Genomic DNA, 24491 nt, shown 5'->3' with positions numbered 1-24491 from the left:
GTATCTTCTGACTGCCTTAAAAAAAAAAAAATATACAGTATATTTTTTCTCTGAGTAACAAGGAGCAAACCAAAGTGGATAAATATGCTCATCTGAATGTCTGACTGCTTCGTATCAGTAGCATCACTGTACAGAAAAAGGTGCTCATGCATTAGGACAGACTAAAAAGCTGGGTTCCCAGACTACTGTATGCTATCTGTATTTCCCTTATCAGACAGGAGATCTGGCTCGTGAATAATCAATTGGGCAAAAATTTCATGTTCTTATTCAGTCCAAGATCCAATGAAGGCCTAAGGCAGCTTCAGCTTAACACAAGAACCTTAAACTGAAAGTAGTTACCATAACTTTGAAGGTTACTATTTGCCACAACACAGCAAAAGCTGCTTCTGGCAGAGCTGGAGGAAATGCCCAAACCCAGGAACACAGCTCGAATTTGCCCAGCTCGAGAGGCCCCAGGCTCCTTCAGCTGCCCTGCAGGCATTGCATGCTCAGCTCTGCCCTTGCTGAGGGGAGAAGCAGAGCTCCTGCAGCAGCCTCCTTTGGCAGGAGGGAGCAGCTATAGCGAGATGAGTTCAGACGTCTCTCCTGGAGCCAAGCCAAGCCTGCAGGGGCTGAGATCAGCACCAAATATGGGGGGATGTCCTAATGCAGCTCTAAGAAATGCTGCGCTGCTGTCACACTGCTGCTGCTCCACAAGGAAGCTGTCAGCTCTGCCAGCTTGAGGGTTCAAACTCGATTACCCCAAAATTGCACTTTGGTCCTTCCCTGATGCTCCTGGGAATGACTGCTAAAATTCAGAAGGAGACCTTATGAGCATGGATGGTGTCAAGTTGTGGAAATGTCTTTGATTTTTTCTTCATCCAAATACGAATAATCACTCAGAGTGTCTTCTTTCAAAAGCAGTATTTATTTTTTCATCAAGATAAGACACATTACATACTGCACCAAGTAAAACGTACTGCTAGGAAAGCTGCATTTAACTGAGATAAAAAAAAATATACATGGATTGCACTTGAGAAAGTAGGCTCTATCCCAGAAGAATATAGTAAATAAAAAGCTGATGAGTGGTTTGAAATCAGGACTCTTTCTGAATTGCCTTTGAAAATGTATTTGTTTTGGGGGGTTTCCAATTCCACAAATAAAACGGAACCAGATTAGGTTTTTTTAACATCTTTGTTCTTTAAGTATGTAAACAACACAACAATTATACAAAGACAAAAGAGGGAAAAAGTATGAAGATACACCTTTGCAATTTCTGCTAATAAATAAAAAGGAAAAATTTTGCTGTTTTTTGGTTTCACCAGGGTCACTGCCTCTTGGGGCTTGGGTTTTGGGGAGTTTTTCTTATTTCACATGCATGTCATCATCCCCACACTGCCACACAAAGCCCATCTTTGACCCTCCTGCACTGGCTGGGAGCACGGTGTCTGTATGGCAGCAGGAAGCACTGAGTTGGTTCCATTAATTAATAAGTGTCCCAGGAGTAATATTTTAAATTTTGTGACAAACTTAGCTTACATTTATGAAGGTTAAAATGTCATTAAGCAAGAGGATTTTTTTTTTTTTTACTTTGCATGTGAATTTTTCTGTTGGACCCAGGTATCCACTGCTGCCTTTATCTGACTCAGTTAGCTGAATTCTCAGATGTTCAGCCTTTAAAAGGAGTATCCATACTGTCTACCTCTGTGTATCCCACTTAGATGTCCAAACCAAAACTCTAATCTTTCTATATAGTCAAAGGAGAGAAAGGAATGCTCCCAAACTGTGTGATTTCAATCTTTGGGCTAAGGCGCACTATGGGAGAGCCTCTCCCAGCTGCCTCTAGGGGTAACTCAGGCTCCCAGCCAAGGCTGAAATCCTCTGATTAGGAGTCGGAAGTGCCCCTCACAACACTTGGGGTGGGACTGGGCAGGCAGGCGGTGCTGTGTGGCACACACCTGGCACAGCACTGCCTGTGGCCCAGTTCCCTTGCAGGGTGGGAATCAAAGGACCGCTCAGAGCACTTTGTGTATCCTGCAACCAATGCTAACTATGAAACCAGAGTGCTTAGGCATGATTCAGACAGAGATCAAAACAGGAGTTCAGTATCTCAGAAACAATCCGTACTGCCAAGGTCTTGCATGCAAATTTATTCTAAACTTGGCTAAAACTTATGGAAGGGCTGGGTCAATCTTGTTATTAAGCTAGGGACAGAAAAAGAATGAGATGTTCTTTAAATAGTCCTGAACTACAAAATGAAGGTGGTAATCTTTGGTTACAGGGCTGTTCTTTAAATGTGAATTGCTTTGAAAAATGATGAATCACTTCCCAAGTAAGCATTCAGGAGCATTTTTAAACAGACATCTGGGAGCCAGAGAGGAAAAATTAATATAAATAATAAAACCCTCACATTTTCTGAATCTCCAAGGTTAAAGTACAGGACAGAAAGTAACAAAACATTTCTAAGGGACCTTTCAGCAAAGTTTTGCTAAAATTATAAAATGCACTTACAAAATACTTGAGCTGATGAAGAGGGAAAATGAGAACATTAGGGTGCTTTTGTAACAAACCTGTGGAGTACTAAAACATACTGGTTTGAAGGCCTTGTATTTTATAGCACATGCCATTTTCCACTAATTATAATGCATTATTGTCAACCTACTTCACTCTTTCAGAGAGACAGAAAAACAAGAGCCAACACAGACAAGATAATTTGATGCAGCCTATGTCTACCATAAAACATAAAACCTCAGCCATTAAATGTGCCACCCTATTCCCTCTGTTACAATCATGATCAAAACTCCAATTCTTTGCAAAACTTAAATCTGCCTGGCTTTTACATTTTTGGAGCAGCACTTGAAAATCCTTACAGCTAGCTTGGAAGGATCTTTTTTGTTTTTCAGCTAGAGCACTTTTGTAATAGTTTAAACGGCATAGGAAGCTATGCTGTAGCTTTTAAAGTGCTAATTTTATTATGAGGTGGTTATTTAGTAATATTCTGAAAGTTAATAAATGATGCACATTTGTGATGACTGACAGACATTACTTAATGAGTTAATATGCTTCAGCAAAATGCAATTAAAAAAAAAAGAAATTCACTGTCAACACTTTAACCATGGCAATACACAGAGCTGGAATGAGACAACTAACCTCAGATAACTAAGATTAATGCATATATGACAAAGTTAAAAAACAAATAAAGAAACCCCAAACCAAATAATGATAATTAAATCTCAAACACAGTTTTGTTTCCCAGTAACACAACTGCAAAACAAATCAATATTTTCAACAAACAAGTGCCCTATCTTCATCTCCTCCACAGGGAAGCACGGCACTCCTCGAACTGCTGTGAGGAGGATCCAAGGGGAGGGCTGGCTCTCCCTTCTTCCATAGAGGGGCTCCTCTTGGGCAACTGTGGGGCCACTCTGGGCAAGGGGCTGGAATCCACATCAGGTAGGTAGTGACCAAAATCAGTCCCAGCCCACAGGTACTCACCTGGGGAGCTGGCAGCAGCCCCCTCTCGCAGAAGCACGTGGGCGATGGCTGCCTTGGAGCCACCATGGCAGAAGTGCCAGCCTCGGCACCCCCTACCACCCTCAGTGTCCTGGCTAAGGCAAAGCATCTACTAACTTCAGCACATGACTTGCGCCAGTACAAACAGCGAGATTTGACTTTTCTGATGTGTGATTTTATGTAATGATGGATTTGAAGCATTCTATCTCACTCTGTCGGGCCAGAATGCTGAGAAGTTCCCTCTGAGAGTGGGGCAAACCATTTTGCACTCCTACAGGCTCAAATTCTCTCCTCATTTATACCCACTGTAAAACCCCACCTACCATCAGGAGAGCTGAGGAGGTAGAAATGGGAGCAGAATTTGAGAGTAGGAACTGGTGAGTGAAAAAGAAACACAATGCTATTTCATTGCCAACTAGAACAGAAACCTACACACCTGGTATTTAAATTCAGTGGGCACTGTGTGCCTAAGGACTGCAATTGAGCTTTTAAAATCTCAGCTCTCAGAATCTAGCTACAGATAACCACAATCCTAAATCCTTGGACGCTGATACATAAATGTATATCTGTTTAGTTGCCATGACACTAATCAGCACAGCAATGGTTTTTGCTAATTGCAAAGGCAGGCTAGTAGCAAATTTCAAATGATTAGTGAGTAAAGATCCTCAGAGCAATCCTGCTTGAAAGTAAATGTCCGGTAAGATGCAATTAGTGTGTCTGGTTTTTTCTTTTCTTTCTTAATTTTCCTTTTTTATCGGGGTGGTCTTGAACTGCAGACACAATCACAACGCTCATGGTGATCCAGCTGTATGTCTACCAAGGACATGTTGTTCCTGATTCTGCCTTTTCTTCTGGTATGCCCAGCCTCAGGGACAAACTTCAGCACCTGGGAGGATCAACAAAAATGCATTGAATTAGAAAACGCTGTTGGAGATCTGAGGATGAGAATGTTGGGGCCCCAAGGGTACCAACAGCCCTTAATGGCCCTGACCATCATTAATTTGGACACATTTTTGTTTTATTTCCAGCTTTTTCTTTGCACACTTTGACATCCTGCTCTATTGTTTGTCCTGGAGCTTGGAGAGACTGTATTTTTTCCTACATCAGGTATCTTTGTACCATGCAGCTTCCTAACCATGTTCAGAGTTGCTCCTTTGCATGCGAACCACCAAGCAGGTTTCCTTTGGCTCATTTTTGCAGTCCCATTCCTATTTGAGTTGCCCTGCCCCTCCTCTCTCTTGTAGAATACTTCTGCTCTTAAGAAAAAGGAACATTTTTTAATGCAATTTGAAATTTCTGAAGCACCTATCATTAGATTTGGTCCAAAACTTAAATACTTGTGAAGGGCAGAAGGAGATGAAGGAGCTTGCACAAGATACGTGTGAGATACTACTGAGTTTTGGTGGAATCTGAGTTCTGTTGGCTTATCTTAAAAATCTCTGCCTCAACCTAAATGATTTCTGAAGAATTTAATGTAAATAATGTCAAGCAAACAAGAAAGCAAAATTACTTCCTAGGGAAGCATGCATCATAATAGACATTTCTGAAAAAATTCCATCTAGGCAAGATGATCCTGAGATCCCTAGGAAGGGGGCTGTAAGTTGTAAAAAGGAGCTGGCTTGGCCAAGTGATTGCCAGAGCAGCTGCATTTCTCTTGCTTGTCCAAAGATGGAGAGATGTCTGTTAAGTTCATGTCTTCCCAAAGCCAGTGGCCAGCTGGGAAGTGGGACCTAAATGTCTGTAACACCTCAGCACCTCACTGAAGCACCCATGTTTCTGCCCTAACAGATCATACTGGTTTATAAGAGATCACTCTGTTACTCAACAATCCTCTTTTTTCTTCCTTTTTACAAAGCAGTTTCTGTATTCTGATGTCATAATACCAAACGAGAGTTGAGATGGTTTTTAAATGACAGGGAATAAGAGGCTGTGTTCCAGATCAACAGAGTATTAGCATTTTCAACAGAATTAGAAAGCCTCAGAAAGCAAATGTGAAGCACTTGCCAAAGGACAACCAGAGATGCTGTGGAGGGTGGGTGGGGAAGGGCAGGCAGGTTAGCAGCTCCCAGGACGAGACAATTTGTTCTCTGCCATTAATGCCTTGAGGCTAGAAAAGTCATGAGATATAACAAAAGTGATAAGCACTGAACAGAGTCTATTATCTTGTTCTCTGTTTTGTGATGAAATTGATATTTAGCCTATGTAATACTGAAAGGAAGGACTGTGCCTAAGCAAGTTACAGACATGCTGCTGTACTGTGTTGGGAAAACAGAATTATTTTGCCCTGTTAGAAATGGAGAAATATAACTTTACTTTTTTTTTTTAGCAATAAAAATATGGTATCTTTGCATTGATTTCAAACATTGGTTGCATCCATATATGCAATAAATCCTGATGGACACTAGGACAATTTGCTGTATCACACTGTCATCCCAAGCACAAAGGAACTGAACCCAATCAGGTTGCTGCAATTATTACAGAGCTAAAAATAGAGCACAACTTCAAAGATGCCTTTTCAAGGAAAATGTACTTTAAAAATCAAGTACTGACACTGAACCCATGATAAATTCCTTATTTAAAGAAGTCTTCCAGCAAATTATGACCAATCCAGATGACTGGCAGTTTGCAAAATCATAGGGTAGATAGATCTGATTTTTTCCAGCTGAGAACAAATCAAAGTATGCAATGGGATAAGAGCAAAGATGTGGACTGTATTTAAGTTAACAGACCATCCAACAGCTTGGGACTTTCTCTGTGTTTTTTATCAAGAAGCATTAGCACAGTATATAGGCTTTGTTGATAAGAAAATGAACTGTCAGGCACTTCCTCAGACAAGACAGGAAAACAGTGATTGAACACAGCTGAAATTATCAAATCATAGAGTCCTTTAAGTGGGAAAGACCTCTGAGATCACTGGGTCCAACCCTCATCCCAGCACCAGCAAGTCAACCACTAACTTCTGTCCCCTAACATCACATCTCACATGCTTTTTGAATACTTCCAGGAATAGCAACTCTTCCACTTCCCTGGGCAGCCTGTTTCAATGTTTGACCATTGTTGCAGTAAAGAAAATTTCCCTTATATACAGTCTAAACCTCTCCTGGTGCAACTTGAGGCCATGTCCTCTTGTTCTGACACTTTTTATCTGGGAGAAGAGGCCCACTGCACCTGCTACACCCTCCTTCAGGCACTCAGAGAGAGGCATAAGGTTCCACCTGAGCCTCTTTTGCTCAGTCTAAATGCCCTGAACTCCCTCAGATATGAGACTTGTGCTCCAGACCCTTCCCCAGCCCCGTTGCCCTTCCCTGGACACGCTCCAGCCCCTCAATGTCTCTCTGGCACTGAGGGGCCCAGAACTGAGCACAGGGTTGGAGCTGTGGCCTCAGCAGTGCTGGGTACAGGGGGACGGTCCCTGCCCTGCTCCTGCTGGCCACACCTGGCTGAGCCAGGCCAGGATGCCATCGGCCTTCTGGGCCACCTGGGCACACTCTGGATCATGTTCAGGCACTGTCAACCAGCACCCCCAGGTCCTTTTCTGCCAGAGAGCTTTCCAGGCACTCTGCCACATCCTGTAGCACTGCCTGGGGCTGTTGTGACCCAAGTGCAGGACCCAGTGCTTGGCCTTGCTGAACCCCACAAAAGTGGTCTCAGATTCAGCCTGTTCAGATCCCCCTCCAGAGCTCCTTTAATAGCTGATCACAGAGCTGATATTCAAAGCTCCCTGTCTCACTCCCACCTAACGGTTTTATTTTCATCTAAGTATAAGGAAATTAAAAAGAATCTGGAAATAAGGCCAATTCTGGTGACCACAGTAGAAGGAAGACAACCCTTTATTCTGCAAATAACTGCTGTTTATTTATCACATGGTCATGTCCTTAAAACTGAGAAACTGCTGAATTAATGAGAACAGCTCAAATAAATTATGCTCAGGACACTTTATCACTCATTTTTTCATGGGATCAGTAGCTGTAAGAAAATATGGATATGACAGGTCTAGAATGCTCAAAAGGCTTGTTTTTTGTTTTTGTTTGTTTTCTTTTTTTTTTTAGGGGTGAAAAGGAACAACCTTTTAGTTTTCAAATTAAAGGATCAGTGTCTGTCACTTCTCACCAAATTGCAGTGCCTCAGCTACTCAGATCATTGCCTCACAAAGAGCATGTAACTACAGTCATGTCCCTCTCATCAAACACGGAGTAAATGATGGTTATCAAACTATTAAAATAATTAAAATAAAATCAAGACAGATTATTCTGGTTTTGAGCTGGATTTGGTGCTTATAGGTAATATAAGAAAAAGGGCAGTAGGGCATTTTCTGTGCAGAGAGGCCAATAGGAGCACACCAATATGCTGGATGGTATTTCACTTTGTAGATGTGTCTGAGTATCTATCTGAGAAGTTTCAAGGCAAGATGACTGCAGCCACCATGCAACTTTCCTTTCCTTGGGGGCAGTGATCTAGGAAATATAAAGAAAATGCTTACACGTGTTTCCCTGCCAGCAATCTTGCTCATTGATTATTGGAATATGAATCCCAATATAACCAGTTAGATGGTGCCTGGGCCAGTTCTGACCCTCGCTGCTGGGCCAAAGGCAGCACTGTGGTGTTTTACCCCAGAGATGCCTTGGCTGCTGGAGAGTGCAGCGGGGCACAGACGCAAGTCCAGGCTTGTCAGGACTCCGTTTACCTCAGGAGAGAGAGCTTCTGGCGATGGTGAAGAGAAAATAGGAGTGGATTCTGCTGGAGGGTTGCCAGATGTTTATTCCATGGGTACAGAGGTCTGCACCGGGGCAACTGCTGCCACCAGAATGGAGGCCGCATGGTCTCATTAACCTTTAAAGCTCAGGGCAGGGGAAGGGGAGGGGACAGGTGAGCCACCAACCAGGTGAAGGGGCAGGGTCTCAAGGGACTAGGGACACCTATATGGGCCAATGTCCCCCAGGCCTGAGGGATCAATCACACGACGCCTTGCTGGTATGTTAGCCTGATTGACAAGGCACACTCAGCGAGGGGGAAGGGATTGGCACACCTGGGAAGGGACCGGAAGTTTAAAACAGGACATTGCAACACACCGCAACAATTGATCATGTATTGGATTTGGATGCCAGTTTCTGAAAGCCTCTTTAAATGAGATCAAAGCCACAAAAAAAATCTGGATCTGGAAGCTGAAACCAGAAAAACTTCAAGTGGAATTAAGGCACACATGTTTAAGTAAGGCCCACGCACCACTTGGACAGCCGTCCAAGGAACAGCCTGTTTGAGGACTGCCTTTCCAGGAGGTGTATGGGCTGTGCTCTGGGGGCAGCAGGTGCTCTCCTGTCGCCTGTGGAGCACAGGAAGTCAGGGCTGATGGTTCCTATCATCTCAGCAGGTCTGTAAGAACACTTAAGAACTCTTAACACGTCAAGATGTGGGGCTGAGGACAGCAGAGTGGCAGTGACTGCCAGGAAAAGGACCCAGATGGAGAGAACTTGTTCACCCTGATCCATACATGGCTTGTCTCCAGTAGAAGCCAGAATGAAGCAGCAGCTCCAGAGCATGATTCACCTGAAACACCCACCTCCGGCAGGGCTAGCTCTGGGGTCTAGGAAAGGAGCCCAAAGCTTGGACTCAAAGTGTTAGATGGGTAGAGGCAGATGAGGTGAACCATCCCTTCAGCATTTGCTGATGGCCCTAGCCAGGTATCACAGACCCTTGCAGTGAGGCAACATTTAACCATGGCAGTCCATGACGGCTGATTTCTGTTTTATTAAAAAGCAAATTGAGACAGCAAACCTAGTCAAAACTTTAAAAAAAATTCCCCACAGGCATTTTTGACTTATCATTTACTTATTAGTAACAACAATAACATTGTTGTTATAAATTCTTGACCAGTATTTTAAGCACCAACAGAAAAATGAAGCCTCACTAAAAAATTGTTGTTTTTTTTTTTTTCTGATTGGCTTAAGAAGCCTACAGAAAATCAATAATATGACTATGGCTTACCCAATATCTAATTAGCTTCATATTCTTGTGACAGAGGATGGTGAGCGACTCTGGATGCTATTTTAGATAGTGAAATTTGTACTTTGCAGAACTTATTTTAAAATTCTGCTATGCAGCATTATCTAATCTCCTTCTGCACATCTAAAAATAACACCATTCTAGCATGAAAACCAAATTATATTTGTCTGAGATTCATGAAAGAGGAAGCATCAAAAGTGCAAAACATTCAACACAGATCCAAGTTCTGATAGACAAAAACTCTTACTCTGCAATCTTTGAAAGTTATCTAATCCAAAGGTCACACATGGTTTAGCTGTGCTCTGAGTATAAGAAGCCAAGCATTATGGGAATGTGGTTCATAATTTAGCACAAGGACCTTTGCTCTAGTAGGAACATAGCCTAAACCAATGACATAGACCCAAAGATATATTCTTTCTTACCAGAGATAAATACAGGTTATTGGAGACAAATAAAATGAGTTGGCTTGCTGATCACTGGTAGCAGGCAAACTAAGGGATTATTAAATATAGATGGGATTATTGTTTCTATTTTTTTATTTGTATGCATAAGAAACACCTGGTTTTAATACAACAAATGTGGGAAAAAAATTAATTGGCTTAAAACTCAAGTACCTGAAGCACTCACTAAAGCGATGATGTTTTTGACATATGTGACATCAACAAGACCCTCACTTTTTCTGATCTTGTCAGGAATTATGTGTGCATTATGCTACAGCTGTTGTTTTCTCACTGACTAGACACAGGTGTTCCTCCTTCACAAACCGCCTCTGTGTCCTGACATGTTACAGGATGTCTCACTTAACTTCCAGATGTCAACCAAAGAACTTCATTTTTCATCTAGTTTAAAATAAACCTTTTCTCTCACTGCACTTCTGTGTTCTCTCTGCTCATCCTGTGACCTAGCAGTAATTTCTGACTCATTTTTTTCCTTGTACTTGCATTCCAAATAAATCCCATTGCTGCTTCTTGTACAATATTCCATGAATTAACTCTTTTGTCAGGCCAATTCTATGCCTTTACTACCATAACAACCTTTTATCTCCTTTATACATGTACTATCAACTCCAGGACATACAACAATCAGACCATACTCCTTGCACACTGCTTTGATGATTCTAGCTCCTTTTAATCCCTTAGCAAATTTCCTTTGTTCTGTCAGCAGCATTTGGATCATTTTTTGACCAGTTTTCTTATGTTTCCCTGCATAAGGATAGGCTGAGAATTATTGTCCTCTTTCTCAAGTGCCTCCTTGAGGTTTGCTTCTCATTTCTCCAAAAAATGAAAGAAGAAAAGAAAAAAGCCCCGGCACCATCAAATTGTATTACTTACATTTCTTAACTCCACTCCAGTAAGTTTGTCTCACTGAAGTTCCACTTTTTAATTCTTTATTGTGCTCCTGTGTTCTTTTCTCCTGTATAATATTCCCTCTGTCTTGTTTTCCCTTTGCACTGTTGGGTTCAGTTGAAGCTGTTTTTATGCCCAGCAATTCGTGACAAGAGCTGTGTGCTCTGGGGTACCTACTGCCTCTCTCAAGGCAACCAAAGGTTATGAAATTGCCACCCTAACACTGATCAAAACCTTCTCTCTGAGAATTAACTGAATCTATGTCCTGTGAAGGCACCAGACAAGCTGCAGTCAAGATCAAACTTGAATTGAGGTATAATGCTTCATAAAGGGGTGGGGGAAGAATCACCTTATAGACAGTCGACGACATATCAGGATTTACAGGAGAGAGAGATAAGTAGGTAAAAGCTGCAATCAGCTATCACCACTTTTGTTTTTTCCTTTTATGTCCCTTAGGTGTGCAGCTCAGCACTGTGTTTGCAGAGGTTTATACATTCTGACAAATTCTGGTTGCTACCTTAAGAGCACTTATTCCCCAGGGAAACTCATTTCACATCTCATCAGTTACAGCAATGAGATGGGGAAACTGATTTCTTGTTTCTCTGAGATATGTGCATGCTGGCTGGATGGCACAGCCCCAGCCACAGCTGAACTGCGTCCTGGCCTGAGTTCCCCCACACCTTCTCTGTGCTGAGTAATCTCCAGGTTTAGAGCCTGTACCTCTATAAAGAGAAGCTCCAGGCATTTTTAAGGAAATTAACTGCAATGGGAAGCACATTTTTGTATCAGGTACGCTTTAGAAAGTTAGACAGCTGTAGGGCTGAGCTTTGATTAAGGTGTGCTGCATCCACTTCCATGCACTGCTTTGTCCTTCCCTTGTACAGAGCATTGCAACATAATTCAGTATCAACTCATGGCAGACTATGCCTGAGAGATGTTTTCAGACACTGCCAGGACTTGGTCTGTTTGGTTTGAAGGGTTCGTGACACTATGTGGTAAGTCATGAATATTTGTCCAGAGTATTTGCTCTGCTCCAAAGCAAACCCAGAAGCCATGGAAAACCACAGAGCATCACAAGACTCCTGCAAGGGAAAAAAAAAATCCAACCCCACCAATAAAACAATCTGTTTACCCAGGTTATGACCCCATTCATTTCTGAAAACTGCTGAGTATTTTGCTAAAGTCAGGGCAAACTTCCAGGCTATAAAGAATACTGAAGATCTCATGATTAACATCTCCCAGGGCAATAAAGAAAAACCTACCCCTTATTGTGGCCATCTCATGTTCTCATTTTTCCTGTTTTTGCATCACTTCCTACAGTCAGACATGACAGAAAAGAGCTGTACATTCTGTTCAGGAAACTGGAGCAGCACTCTCCAGCTTGGGAAAATTAAAGGCTCCACATGACAGCTATTAGTCCTGAGAGGCCAGGCTAGGACAGAGTGCTCAGTGATTACACTGGGAGGCTTTGAACAGGAACTCAGAGGGAACTAAAAAGCAGTAAGAGCATAAGGAGAAGATAACCTTGAAATCTCTCTGGACTAGAAGCCTCTCTTTCAAAAAACACCCTGGACTTTAAGGTCCCCACAGCTGCCATCATGCAGCTACTCCAGCACTGGCCACAAAGCCAAAAAGGAGCCTATTGCTTCTGGAAAATTTGCCTGTCTTTCTCACACAGAAATGCTGGGTAGCTCAGAAATGCCAGGGAACTTTTAAGTGATCTCCAGAGACACTTTTACTTTTGAGGACAAGCATATCCATGTGCAGGACACAAAGCTCTTGCAGGTTCAGGAGCTCAGCAGAAGAAGCTCCAGGATAGGGAAAATCAGTCTGGCAAGAGAAGGGGTCCAGGGTCTGGAGGACTCAGGTCTCAGCTACTTCAAACACCTTCTTTGCTCCAACACCTAGTATTTCCTTCTGGTATCTTCTGTAAATCAAATTAACTGAGACTTGCGTTTGAATCTGGCCTATGTCCTCAGGCAGTAGAAGGCTGAGCTTTTAACCAAATTAATGGTGCTAGGGATTTCATAAGTGTAAAGCTCCATCCTTCGTTACACAAATAAAGGCTCTTTGGATAAGGTTAGTGGGTTTCAAATAGGCTTTCAAGAGAGTAAACTGACTCTACAGTTCTAAAACTGGCATGTGGAGAGGCGTCTCCTCAGTGCCTTTTCCACCTGGTATTTAAGTAAAATTAAAGTGTCAAAGAAGAATAAGAATGAAACTGATTAACTGTGTGTGGCTAATAATAATAATAAAGTGGAAAACATTTTGGACTAAAATTAATGGACACATCTTTAGTATGTCATACATGAATTTATCTGCATGACTTCCACTCATGTTAATGGGAGACACTAAGCTAAATATCTGCTCAGTGAGCTGTTAATTCATCCCTAAGGGATAAAATTTAAATTTAAACTTACAAAGGCCATTTTATGTTAAAGATGAAACACTGTCTTGAATTCATATGGTTTTCAGAGTAGAAATGAGCAGGAAAATAAATTAGCAGTGATATATTTGTGTGAATGTTGAATTTCCTGAATTTTGTGATTAATTTGGGGCAGTCATCCTGATGCTGAGCAATACCTGGCTAGTGTAATATTCTGGTATTCCAGCACCACGTGTTTCCAAACACCTGAAAAAAGTGCTTTACAACATATTTATAATCAGCACTTTTCTTTCTAGCTACTGTCAGCAGCTGACTTAATTTTTGATACAGCTGTAACCCAGGATTCCTTAGTTTATATTGGACTTCTAGTTCTTTCAGAAATCTTCTGAATTATGCACCACTCATATTTGAGTGATGAAATTCCATACAGATTTATCATGAAAAAAACCCAATTCCTTTTTATAATTTTAATTTCGTTTCCTTCCAGTCTCTCTCTTGTTCTTATCTTAATGAAAAGATTACTTAAGGAAGGTCTAATTTTCCTTTAGTTACTATTCATTATTTCCTACCTTTCGGTGCCCTCTCTTTAGCTTTTTTTCCTAAATGAAATGATCCAAAACTTCTGAGCCACTTTCCTTAAAAATGTTTTTGATCTATATCTTCCCCTACATGTCTCATGATGTATGCTTGCTGCTTCTATTTATTTTTTCTAGTCCTGCCTTTGTCCTTTTAAGCACCAATGGTCAAGTCCCCCACCAATTTATCCAGACCACAATATTTACTGTGTTATTACCCCTTCATCTCCATTCCTGCAGAAGACAGTCACTTGTCTTTTTCTTATCACTGCACTAAACTGTTTTCCTGAAGCTCTTCACAGTAATTCACTGCTTGACCTTTAGCCCAATTTCCACCCCTGATTTCTTCCTCCTCCCCTCACACACCCAGAGTTATATGAATGAATAGTTGAGATGTCTCATCCTAATGCTTGCTGCTTTTCTAAACTGCATTTATAAGCATTTGCAAAGACCTTCTGAAATTCCTCACAGCCTTCTCTGCTGTTCAAGTATGTTATCTCCTGTGCCACCTGTCATTTTTGCCACCTCTCTGTTCACCTCCCTCCCGACTGAACACACATGAAATAATAATCTTTGTATGGGGGCACCCTCAGATAGCCCCTTCCCATTTAGAAAATTGCTTGTCTCTTCCACCTCGTTGCTCCTTATCTCTTAACCACCTTCTAATCCATGTCTGATCTTGTCTGGCTGACTGTTTGCTCTCTGCAGGAGATGCCAGTCCTTTAGCATTCTTGTGTAAATATTGTGGTGCTGTATAAATATTTATTCATATATAAGGCATTCTGAGTTAATTTTATCAGCTCATAGTCATCTAGGTGCTTTATACTATTAATTTTTTTTCCAATTAACTTTTCTACCACTGAGATAAGGCTTTCTGCTCTGTAATTACTAGGGTCATCCCTTGCATCTTGTTTAAAATTAGAGAAAATATTACCTATTCTCCAGTCCTAGTATGTGGAGTATGCAGTTATGTGTAAGAAAATATCTCTTACCTTTGAAAAGAGTGACCACACTGCTCTGGCCCTCAACAACCCTCTCTTACTGCAGCCCCAGGGTCTCTCAAGATAATGCCTTAATGTTATGAGCCTGCATTACAACCAGGTTTAAAGTCCATCAAGTCCATTTTCTCTTGGGCCTTAAGCCAAGTGGTAAATCAGGCTCTTACAAAGATATGTGTCAGAATTAAGTCAGCATGGCATGCAGCTACCCTACCTTCCAACAACTGGAAGGCAACTACCAAGTAACTTTCTTAGATATGCTCACTTTAGGGAGCAAACATTGCTCATGTCTTGATCTGAAAATACTGTGTTAGTGGTAAGAATACAAAATGCTCTTTCAATGTGTTTTTTCCTCTCTAGATGCATCCTGAATGGATTAAATAATGGGCATTGTTCCTATGCAAAAATTTTGCTTTCCTGAAAAATTGCTGAGTGGGAAAAAAAAAGCTACGGCTGAATGATTCAGCTGCCTCCTATAAGTAATAAATCTGGAAGGGAAGAGTGACTTAATTGTAATTTCCAAATATGAGCATAAATTTAAAGAAAGAGGAAATTAAGTCAAGTATCTCAAGGAACCCATGTCTCTGTGCTACTAAAAAGAGTATTTCCAGTGGTATATACATTTACTTTGGATTAGTCCTTGACTGGGAAAAATCAGTCTAACATAAGGCTCATTCTTGAAACAAAGTTCACTAGGATGAGCGGTTCTCAAAGTTCGCTGTGGTGGCATCTACTCAGAGGTGGCAAAAGTTCTCTCCAACTTCTTCTGAGTTAACTTACACATAAATACTGCCAACACCCCTTTCTCATACATGCATAGTCTCTTAACAAGCAGCACACACAGCTTCGAGAAGGCTTCAGAGTCCATGGAAGCAATAAACACCCAAAAGTATCAAAGAAAGAATGAAAATACCTCATGATACTTTTTAACAGTTTTCCCCGACACGCAGGTGCAGGATTTCCAGTTTGGAGTGCCACAGCCACAGTTTCCGCCGCAGCGCTGGACAAGGAGGCAGCGGGGGAAGAAAACTACATTTGTCAGCTTCAGCTCCTCCCTTAAATTGACAGAGTAGTTCCTTGGAGTGCAGCTGTAACGCTTCACATCATCATTCAACCTGTCCAGGTCAACTGCAATGCAAAAGAAGCTTCATTAGTGAGGTGAGTGTGGGATATTCCTCTGGCTGATGCTGCTCCCTGGGCAGTCAATAACACAGAGTGATGGGGTGCTGGTTGAAAAATATGTGAACTACAGGAGTGATTTCTGAACAGATAAGCCTACCAAATTTAAATCATTACAGGTGGCCATCCAGGCTGTCATCCTTCTCCCACTGACTGCCATAGCACAGATCAAACTGACTATAAAGGTGCAGGGAAGATTTGCAGTAAAATACTGGCCTGAAAGCTGAAGACTGATAATTTTATTTGCTTTGTCACTCCACATAGTTGGATCCTTGGGCAAGAGATCCACCTCTGACACTCTCTTCCCTTCTCTGTTTATACCTGGCTTACTTAGATGCTAGTTTCTATTTTTTTTATTATAAGCAAAAACAAGGCCCTTCCTGTGGTCACTAGAGAAACATTTTTGGGGAGTGATTCATCCCTTCCATGGCAAGAGTATTTAGGACAGCCTGCATGACTTTTTTCCTCAAGTTGCCTGTCTGTACTGTTTATGAATAGAATTTAGATACTTCATTTTTAGATGGAGAAATAAATCTAAGCAGCATTAATTTTATCTGGTAAATATTACTACGAGAGGCATACAAATAAATACAATTAAAATTAATAGGCCCACTGAGTGTCAGTAGTTGGTTGATGTTTAAATGCCTAGTATGTGAGATCTATCATGTAAACAAGTGGTAAAGCCAGCTATAAAAATAACTTATAGACTATCAAATGTCAGTTTAAATGTTGTTTCTAGCTTTGGCTTATAAAGCTAAAACAAAACAAAAACCCAAACCCGCTTTTATAAATATATTTTCCATAATTGTGACACAGACAAAAGCAACACATTTAATGATTACTATTTCTATAGAAATAGATTTCTTTTTCCTTCCTTTTCTGTCTTCTTTTTTCCTTAGTATGCTGTCTACCAACTAAGTGTTCAAAGCTCAGTAATTCATTCAGGAGTGGGGGGCATGTGAACTTGTGTTGAGTTTGACTCCAAATAGTATTTGCTAACAAAAGCATCAACAGGAAAATAGAGAAGGCTCAAATAAGAACTGAGATAACAGTCTAGTGTTTGTAAACATATCAGATTTTCAGGGCGTGTTTAACAGGTCAACATAACCTGTGCTTCTGAGAACACTTGTGCTTTAATACAAACATGTGAAAACTTACAACAAAGACACTTCATACTTTCTGTGATTCAGGCCTTGTCAACATCACTAAGTTAATTGTGGAAAAAGTTGATTTGTAAATATCATGCACCTTTACATCCTAACTTGGAGATAATAAAAAGGCTGATATGCAAGAGACAAGGATACATAAATATCAGAAATGTCATTATAGAAAATCGTAGCAGATTCACTTTTCTGACAAGGTGTTATCTCAGTCAATGCGAATTTAGCAGATAAATTGCTATTTTATAGCAATTATGATACATTCCCCCATGAAATCTCAGTGGTTCTCTCCAGAGAGCTAGCATCTCTCCAGAAGAGGTATAGATCATCCTCTTGCTATAAGCACAAAATCAATGGGACTGGTGGTATACTCATGCACTGAGAGAAAATACACTGTGAGTGTCCTTAGCCAGGACTGGCAAGTCCAGAGTACATTGATTTCTTTGTTTTAACAGATTATATTTTCTTCTCCACTGTCATTCTTCAAAGCCATCTCTTCTCACTGCAGGCTTTCAGGCTAATTCTTTCCACAAGGAGGTGTTTCCCACACCTCTAAACATTCTCACCAGGACCTTTGCCATCAGCTTTGCTAACTGGTAAAGGAAAGCACTAGCTGGCTACTATTCACTTCAGCCAACTGATGTGACAGAAAAATCTACTAAAGGAAGAGGGCTGAAAATTTGCTGCCTTCATCACTAATGAGATTGCTTGAGGGGAAAGCCTGGATCATCCACACTGACACTGCAGCAATCCAGGGGAATATCTATGAGATACTCAGATAAGCAGAAAAGTCTTATTTTAGTGATGTTGAAAATGAAAATGAGAAATCTCAAGCAGAGAAGAAAAGCCTAAATAAACAATTTAAAAGACAAACAAGTCATCCTCCAATAAAATTCATTTGGAGGTAAACACCTACACTCTTTTTTACTCCGCTCTACAGAACTGCAGTGCTTGGTGGGAATAAGGTGAGCATGCAGAGTACTCTGAACAATGTATCCTGTACTCTCGTAGCACCACACTGACACACAAGAACAGTTCCGATTGCCTAATTAAATCCTAAGCTCTAGACCACAGTTTACTGCTCCCCAACAAAAGAGCACATTTTATTCTAAAGAACTCTCTCTTCTGAAAGCTTTAATCTGCATTTTTTCCTGTCTTAGGATTGTTTTACTGTCTGGAGCTAGTCCATTTCCTCATCCATATAAGAATGAGATTTTACAGTACAGTCAGTTTCATGCATCACTTCACTGCTGTGACTAAAATGTAACCGAGCCTTGGTGTGATTGGTGTGAAATCCAGCTGCTTTACTTATCAAGGTCTGAAACCACTGGAGTCCTTAATTTAAAACTAGAACTAAAAGGTTCTTTAGACTGGATGCAAATAATTCCCAAGTATTATTGCAGAATGTCTGCATCAGAGACAGCTTAAAAGTAAGGCAAACATGAAAGAGATGCACTGGAGCACTAAACTGGATACTTGGGGGCCAATGTTTGCCCCTTCCTTCCCTTAAATCCTCTAAATAAAACCATCCTCATTCCACATAGCTTTATGGCATGTATTTACCTTGAAGCTTTCATCAAAATATTTTGTGATTCTATGATCTTAATCAGAGGTAGGCACTGAAATCAGAGACAGCAGCTAATGCCAAGTTTTATTCTGAAAAAGGAGGCCTTAAAGATTGAGAAGAAAACCTCTGCTGCTGGTCACTGAATAATTTTAATAAGACAGTTGGTCTGTTATGGTTGCTTTTAACACTTTATCTGCTTCAAATTCACATCTGATCATTCTACACTTTTTCAGGCATCAGTCACAGAGCAGAGCTAAGGTGTAAGAGATAGCAGCCACCTTGCCATGATATTCCTATACCACGTCAAAGCCATCTACAAGACAAGGCAAGGCAAGGTAAGGAGGATTCAGGCAGCTCCAGCCTGGTCAGTCTATGATGAAATTAAGGGGCAAATCCTTCTGGGAAGCAATGCCCAGGCATATGACAGACAAGAGGGTGACTGGGAACATCCAGAATAGATTTAACGAGACCAACCTCAGAACTGGCTCTGATGAGACATCTGTCTTGCTGGATGAGGTGAAAGCAGCAGAGGCATCTGCTGATTTTTGAAAGTGAAGCATAGCATCCTTGCAGCCAGATTTCTGAGATATAATGGAAGAGGTGGACTACAAATTCAGTAGATAACTGGAATATTTGAGACGATGAAAATGGTCAGCAATTCCAAGTACATCTGGTAGCCGGTTAATATTTGTGTTCCCCACAGGGTAACGCTGGGGTCAATACTGCTAAAAATCAGCAGGTAAACTAGAGGCACTGTAAAAGCCATCAAAGACATTCAGAGCAGCGCTGTATCTGAAGCTATGGTGTGGCTGAACTTGAGCTGGAAAATTCACAAATAAACTGGAGAGGGACTTTTTACAATAGCAAGTAGTGACAGGACAAGGGGCTATTGCTTCATACAAAAAAAAAAAAATATTGGTTTAGATTAGATATTAGGAAGAAATGCATTACTGTGAGGCTGGTGAGACACTGGAAAAGGTTATCCAGAGAAGTTGTGGATGCCCCATTCCTGGAAGTGTTCTAGGCTGGATGGGTTTTGAGCAACCAGGTGTGGTGCAAGCAGTCTCTGTCCACAGCAAGGGCACTGGAACATCTCTAAGTCCCTTTCAGTCCAAACCATTCTATGATCTCAACAATGTAACAAAGAATATTTGGATTACCAACATAATTATATTCTCACAATTATATGGGCATAACAAATGAAATATAATTTCCTAGTCTCATCTTCCTCTGGTTAAATAATCTAAATGCTCTGACACTGACAAAATAATTCTTCTCCATACCAAATTTTGACCAAACCCTGTGGCTTTTAGACTTCAACACATATGGATGATGGTTTTGACTGTTCCACTGCACATGCTTAATGATATCACAATAAGCAATTTGTTAAATATACCTGGAAACTTGGGAGCTATCTAAATCCTTCTCATGAGCTAAGAAGATCTTGCAATTTGCATTTACTGTAGGATCACAGCACCAAGACAAATATCCTCTATTATTTTAGAGGAACAAAAGATCAGGATTTCAGTAGGATTATAACTGTTTTCATGGAACAAAGGGCAAAATATATAGGCCTATTATGGACTGGCAAACCAATTACCAGCTGTGGTACAGGTCAAGTAGCAAAAGCAGGCCAAACTATTGGACACTGCTTCACTGAAATCAATGGAAAAGAGCAGCTTATTCCAGTGATAAATAACATGCTGTAAGTTTCAATAGCATTTTAAAAAAGGGTTTAATAAGAAAACCTTTCACTGCAGTGACCAACAATTACATCACGTAACATGCGAGGGAAAATGTCATTTGTCACAGAGAGGGAAGGTAGGAATGTAGATCTGAATTAGATTGTGAAATGAAGGAATGCGTGCAGTAAGCATCCAACAGACAACTTGGCTCCTAACTGAAGAAGAGTAGGAAAAATATTCTGATTTTTAAACCCAGGGAATACTTTAAATTATCAGCTATTTAAGAAGGTATTCCATGTACCTGGAATATTCAAATTTGCCATGAATGAGCAAGCATTCAGCATTTGTGATGCCTGCACTCCCTGTCTGGTGCACTGAAACTTGCTGGCAGCCATCCCAGAATCTTTCAAGAAGAGTGCATGGACGTTTGCAGTAATTTATTGGCCACTGCTTGCAAGCCTCCGAGAAATAACATTAAAATTTTAACTTCTTGCTGGACCATTTTAAGTTATGACAATTAAAAACTATTGTTAAGGACATGGTGAAACTTGCCTGATCTTGGGAACTGATTTGGCAGTGAACAGCAGAAACATTCTGTGAAGACTCATGGTTTGACCTCACTCTTCCCCTTCTAGAGAGCAGTGTGGCTATGCCAGCAAGTGTTTATTTATTTAACTTGTAAAGCTGTCACTGGAGAGAGATGCTATTGCAAGAATGTCCCACCTGATTAATTTCCTCTGATAGCCAAAGGCTTCTTGTGTATTATTTCCTAAAAAAGAAAATGAGCTTAGAGGAAGGGGTAGTCTTGTAAATTACCAGAATGTATCTATCTACATGTGCTCCTGCTTCCAAGGTTTATTTATGGGAAAACAAAAAAACCCCCACTCCATTCCTTTCTAAAGACAACTCCTTTCTTTGGGTACCAGTTCCATGACATTTGGATTTACTTCTATGATGAGAAACAGTGGCCTTGTTATTTTTCCTTTCTTTCTTCATTTGTATGGAAACTATTTCACAGGTGGAGATTTTTTTTTAATTAAAAATTATTACTCAATGGGAGGTAAGAAATCAGAGACAACAGCAAAACATAAATGCAAACAAGTATGTGGGAAAAGTTAAATAATGTTTAATTGGTGGACGGAACTGCTTGCAACAGTATCTCTTAGAAGCTCTTCTAATACTATTAACCAGATAAATTCATGCTTTCAGAAATTTAAACTAGGATGAAGATGCTTCCTTGAAACATGTCTGAACTGTCCTCATAACTCTCCAGAAGAACTGAAACCTGTTTGTGAAGAACTTCAACATAATTTTGAAGCATGGATGCTTACTTCTTTACTTGTGTTCATGCCATGAACAGTATTAAATAACCCAAAAGTGATATCTTTCTGGAGATGCTTAATATTTGTAATAACCAAATTACTATGACACTGAGATCATCAATATATTACAATATATTACAGAAATGTAAAAGGAATAATTTTAAAATAATACTTTTTTTCTAACAACCTAGGATGAACATAAAACTGAATATTTATACTTTCAGAGTTTCTAAAATGCAGAAATTGGTTGCAAACCTTTATGAGTATATTTACAATTGCAGAGGTTATTTGAAATAACTATCATATTTTCATTGAAGTGTGCACCATAGTTTACAGCTTACACAAGGCCTCTCATTTCAGAATTGTGAAAATCAGAATGTATCTTCTCCTTTCTTTTCTGTCCTGTTCTGCCTTCTAGATTGCACTGTGATTTTATGGTCAGCTTTCACTGGAGTGGTTAACAGCAAACCTTGCTGAACATATACAGAATTAAATATCAAACTTCATGTGGTTATTAGTGAGACACATTTCATACCAATATCTCACTTCAATAGTAAGAAATGCAATAGAAATTTCAATAGAAATGCAATTTTGGTTTCAGTAGAAAGAAATGCACTTAACTCAATAGAATTGCATCAATATTGTAGAGGTGTGAGATCAGATTTTGTAGACTGAATAGAGTTACCATAAATATGGATTTAATCCACACACTCTTCAACTTTCAGGTACTTGCAAGAGGTATCTAGGAAAAGACTGATCTGTATATGCATACATTATTGTGTACGAATACAAAAAAATCATCAAATCCTCTGGCCTGAAAAAGACCTTCAAACATCAAAAATACAACTGTAAATCAAGCACTGCCATAATAATCTCTAAACCATAGCCCCACATGCCACATCCACACACCTTTTGAATATTTCCAGACATGGTGTCTCCACCACTTTCCCTGGGTAGTCCATTCCAATGCCTGATGACCATTTCTGTGAAATTCATTTCCCTAATATCCAATCTAAACCTCTCCTGTTGTAAATTCACGCTATTTCCTCTTGTCCTGTCACTTGTAGCCTGGGACAGACGACCAATCCCAATTTGGCTGCACCCTCCTGTCAGGCAGCTGCAGAGAGTGCTGAGGTCCCCCTGAGCCTCCTTTTCTCCAGGCTGAGCACCCCCAGCTCCCTCAGCTGCCCCTCACAGCACTTGTGCTCCAGACCCTTCCCCAGCTCCGTTGCCCTTCCCTGGACACGCTCCAGCCCCTCAATGTCTCTCTGGCACTGAGGGGCCCAGAACTGAGCACAGGATTGGAGCTGTGGCCTCAGCAGTGCTGGGTACAGGGGGACGGTCCCTGCCCTGCTCCTGCTGGCCACACCTGGCTGATCCAGGCCAGGATGCCATCGGCCTTCTGGGCCACCTGGGCACACTCTGGATCATGTTCAGCTGCTGCTGAGCAGCACCCCCAGGTCCTTTTCCACTGGGCAGCCTTCCAGCTCCTGCCCCCAGCCTGAAGCATTGCCTGGGTTGCTGTGACCCAAGGGCAGGATGCAGAACTCGTCCTTGCTGAGCCTCACACCATTGGCATCAATGCAGCAATAATGGGAAGAAGCAAGAATGGAGCCAGAGACTACTTTTAAAGAACAAAAGGTTCTAAACTCGAAATTTAAGATATGAAAACCTATTTAAATGCTGAAAACTAGATTTTGGGCCTTTGTTTGTTTGTTTTCGTTCAGAGAGTGGTTCCAGAGAGACTGAGCAGCCTCCATGCTTGGAGATATTAAAAACCTGACTTGACATGGTCATGAGCAGCCTTCTATTGATGGCCCTGCCTTGAGGAAGGGCATTTAAGTTCCTGAGGTGGCCTCCCACTTAATCTATTCCCCGATTCTGTGAGTTTCAGTTATGATAAAATACTGACTTCTTATTTGCTTGACCTTGATAGTTGTAAATTATTAATTGGCAAATTAAGAAAACACACCATTTAAACATCATTTATCACCTGTCCCTGCTACCAAAATTAGTACTCAGCAACACTGCCTCTCTTAGCTCAATTTTATGCCAGAGTTTGTTATGGGTAGAAGGCTGGATAGGAGTGAAATTATTAGTGATTAATTTATACCATTTACATGGTATATGGTGAAAATGCTGTGAAAGATAGGCAGAGATTATGTCAAATTGCTCTTACCTGCCTCAGGGCTGTTCTAACTTAGGATAAAAAAATAAAACCCAAGCTGTAAGCTGAAACAGATAGGTATCTGAAATAAATTATGATATAATCTACTGCTCTCTTTGCTGCAAGGTTACCCCAGTACCTATAAACATTCCTCAGAGATCCACTCTGTCTGTGTTTAAAAGCCTCCAAACATTTCTAATTTAAGGATTTGTTAAAGCTGTTCCTTACTCCTCACATCCTCCAAGAACAAGCCTTTAATCTTGTCAGAAGTTTATGACTAAAATATTCTTAACTGAAATTTTTAAAAGATTTCTCTGTGGTGAGGTACTTTAGCCCAGAGAGCTGCTAACAGTCAGGGAATTTGGCCTTTAGTTCAAAAACAAAAGGAAAACTGTTATAAAACCTTTTTTCTTTTTCCTGTAACCAAACCACCACCACCAAAAAAGCCTATTAAATCAAGTATTAAAACTGTAGCTGGAAAATTTTATGCGTCTGAATTTTCTGAGCACTATCAGATCAGTTTGATACCTGCAGCCTGCATAATTAGCATCAATAAAGTATCAAATGCTATTCTATACTTATGTGGTTATTTAAATATATGGGATACTGGGCCA

General features: G+C 40.7%; 1 protein-coding gene across 4 annotated transcripts in view; it reads right to left on the bottom strand.

Annotated features, from left to right (window-relative positions):
• Window positions 1-932: 932 nt before the first annotated feature.
• The window catches only part of PDGFD (platelet derived growth factor D), a 142194-nt gene continuing 118635 nt past the window's right edge, over window positions 933-24491 (bottom strand). For all 4 annotated transcript variants that reach the window (XM_064718434.1, XM_064718446.1, XM_064718427.1 and 1 more), the window contains 2 exons: window positions 15711-15925; window positions 933-4378 (listed from right to left, as the gene is read on the bottom strand). In XM_064718434.1, the coding sequence (XP_064574504.1) occupies window positions 4244-4378; window positions 15711-15925 (350 nt within the window). In that variant the 3' untranslated portion in view covers window positions 933-4243. The remainder of the gene's footprint in view (window positions 4379-15710; window positions 15926-24491) is intronic.

The sequence above is a fragment of the Zonotrichia leucophrys genome, chromosome 1 (genome assembly GCF_028769735.1).
Source record: "Zonotrichia leucophrys gambelii isolate GWCS_2022_RI chromosome 1, RI_Zleu_2.0, whole genome shotgun sequence".
NCBI lineage: Eukaryota > Metazoa > Chordata > Aves > Passeriformes > Passerellidae > Zonotrichia > Zonotrichia leucophrys.
The sequence above is the reverse complement of the archived record's forward strand: the minus strand, read 5'-3'. Positions and strand labels throughout refer to the sequence as shown.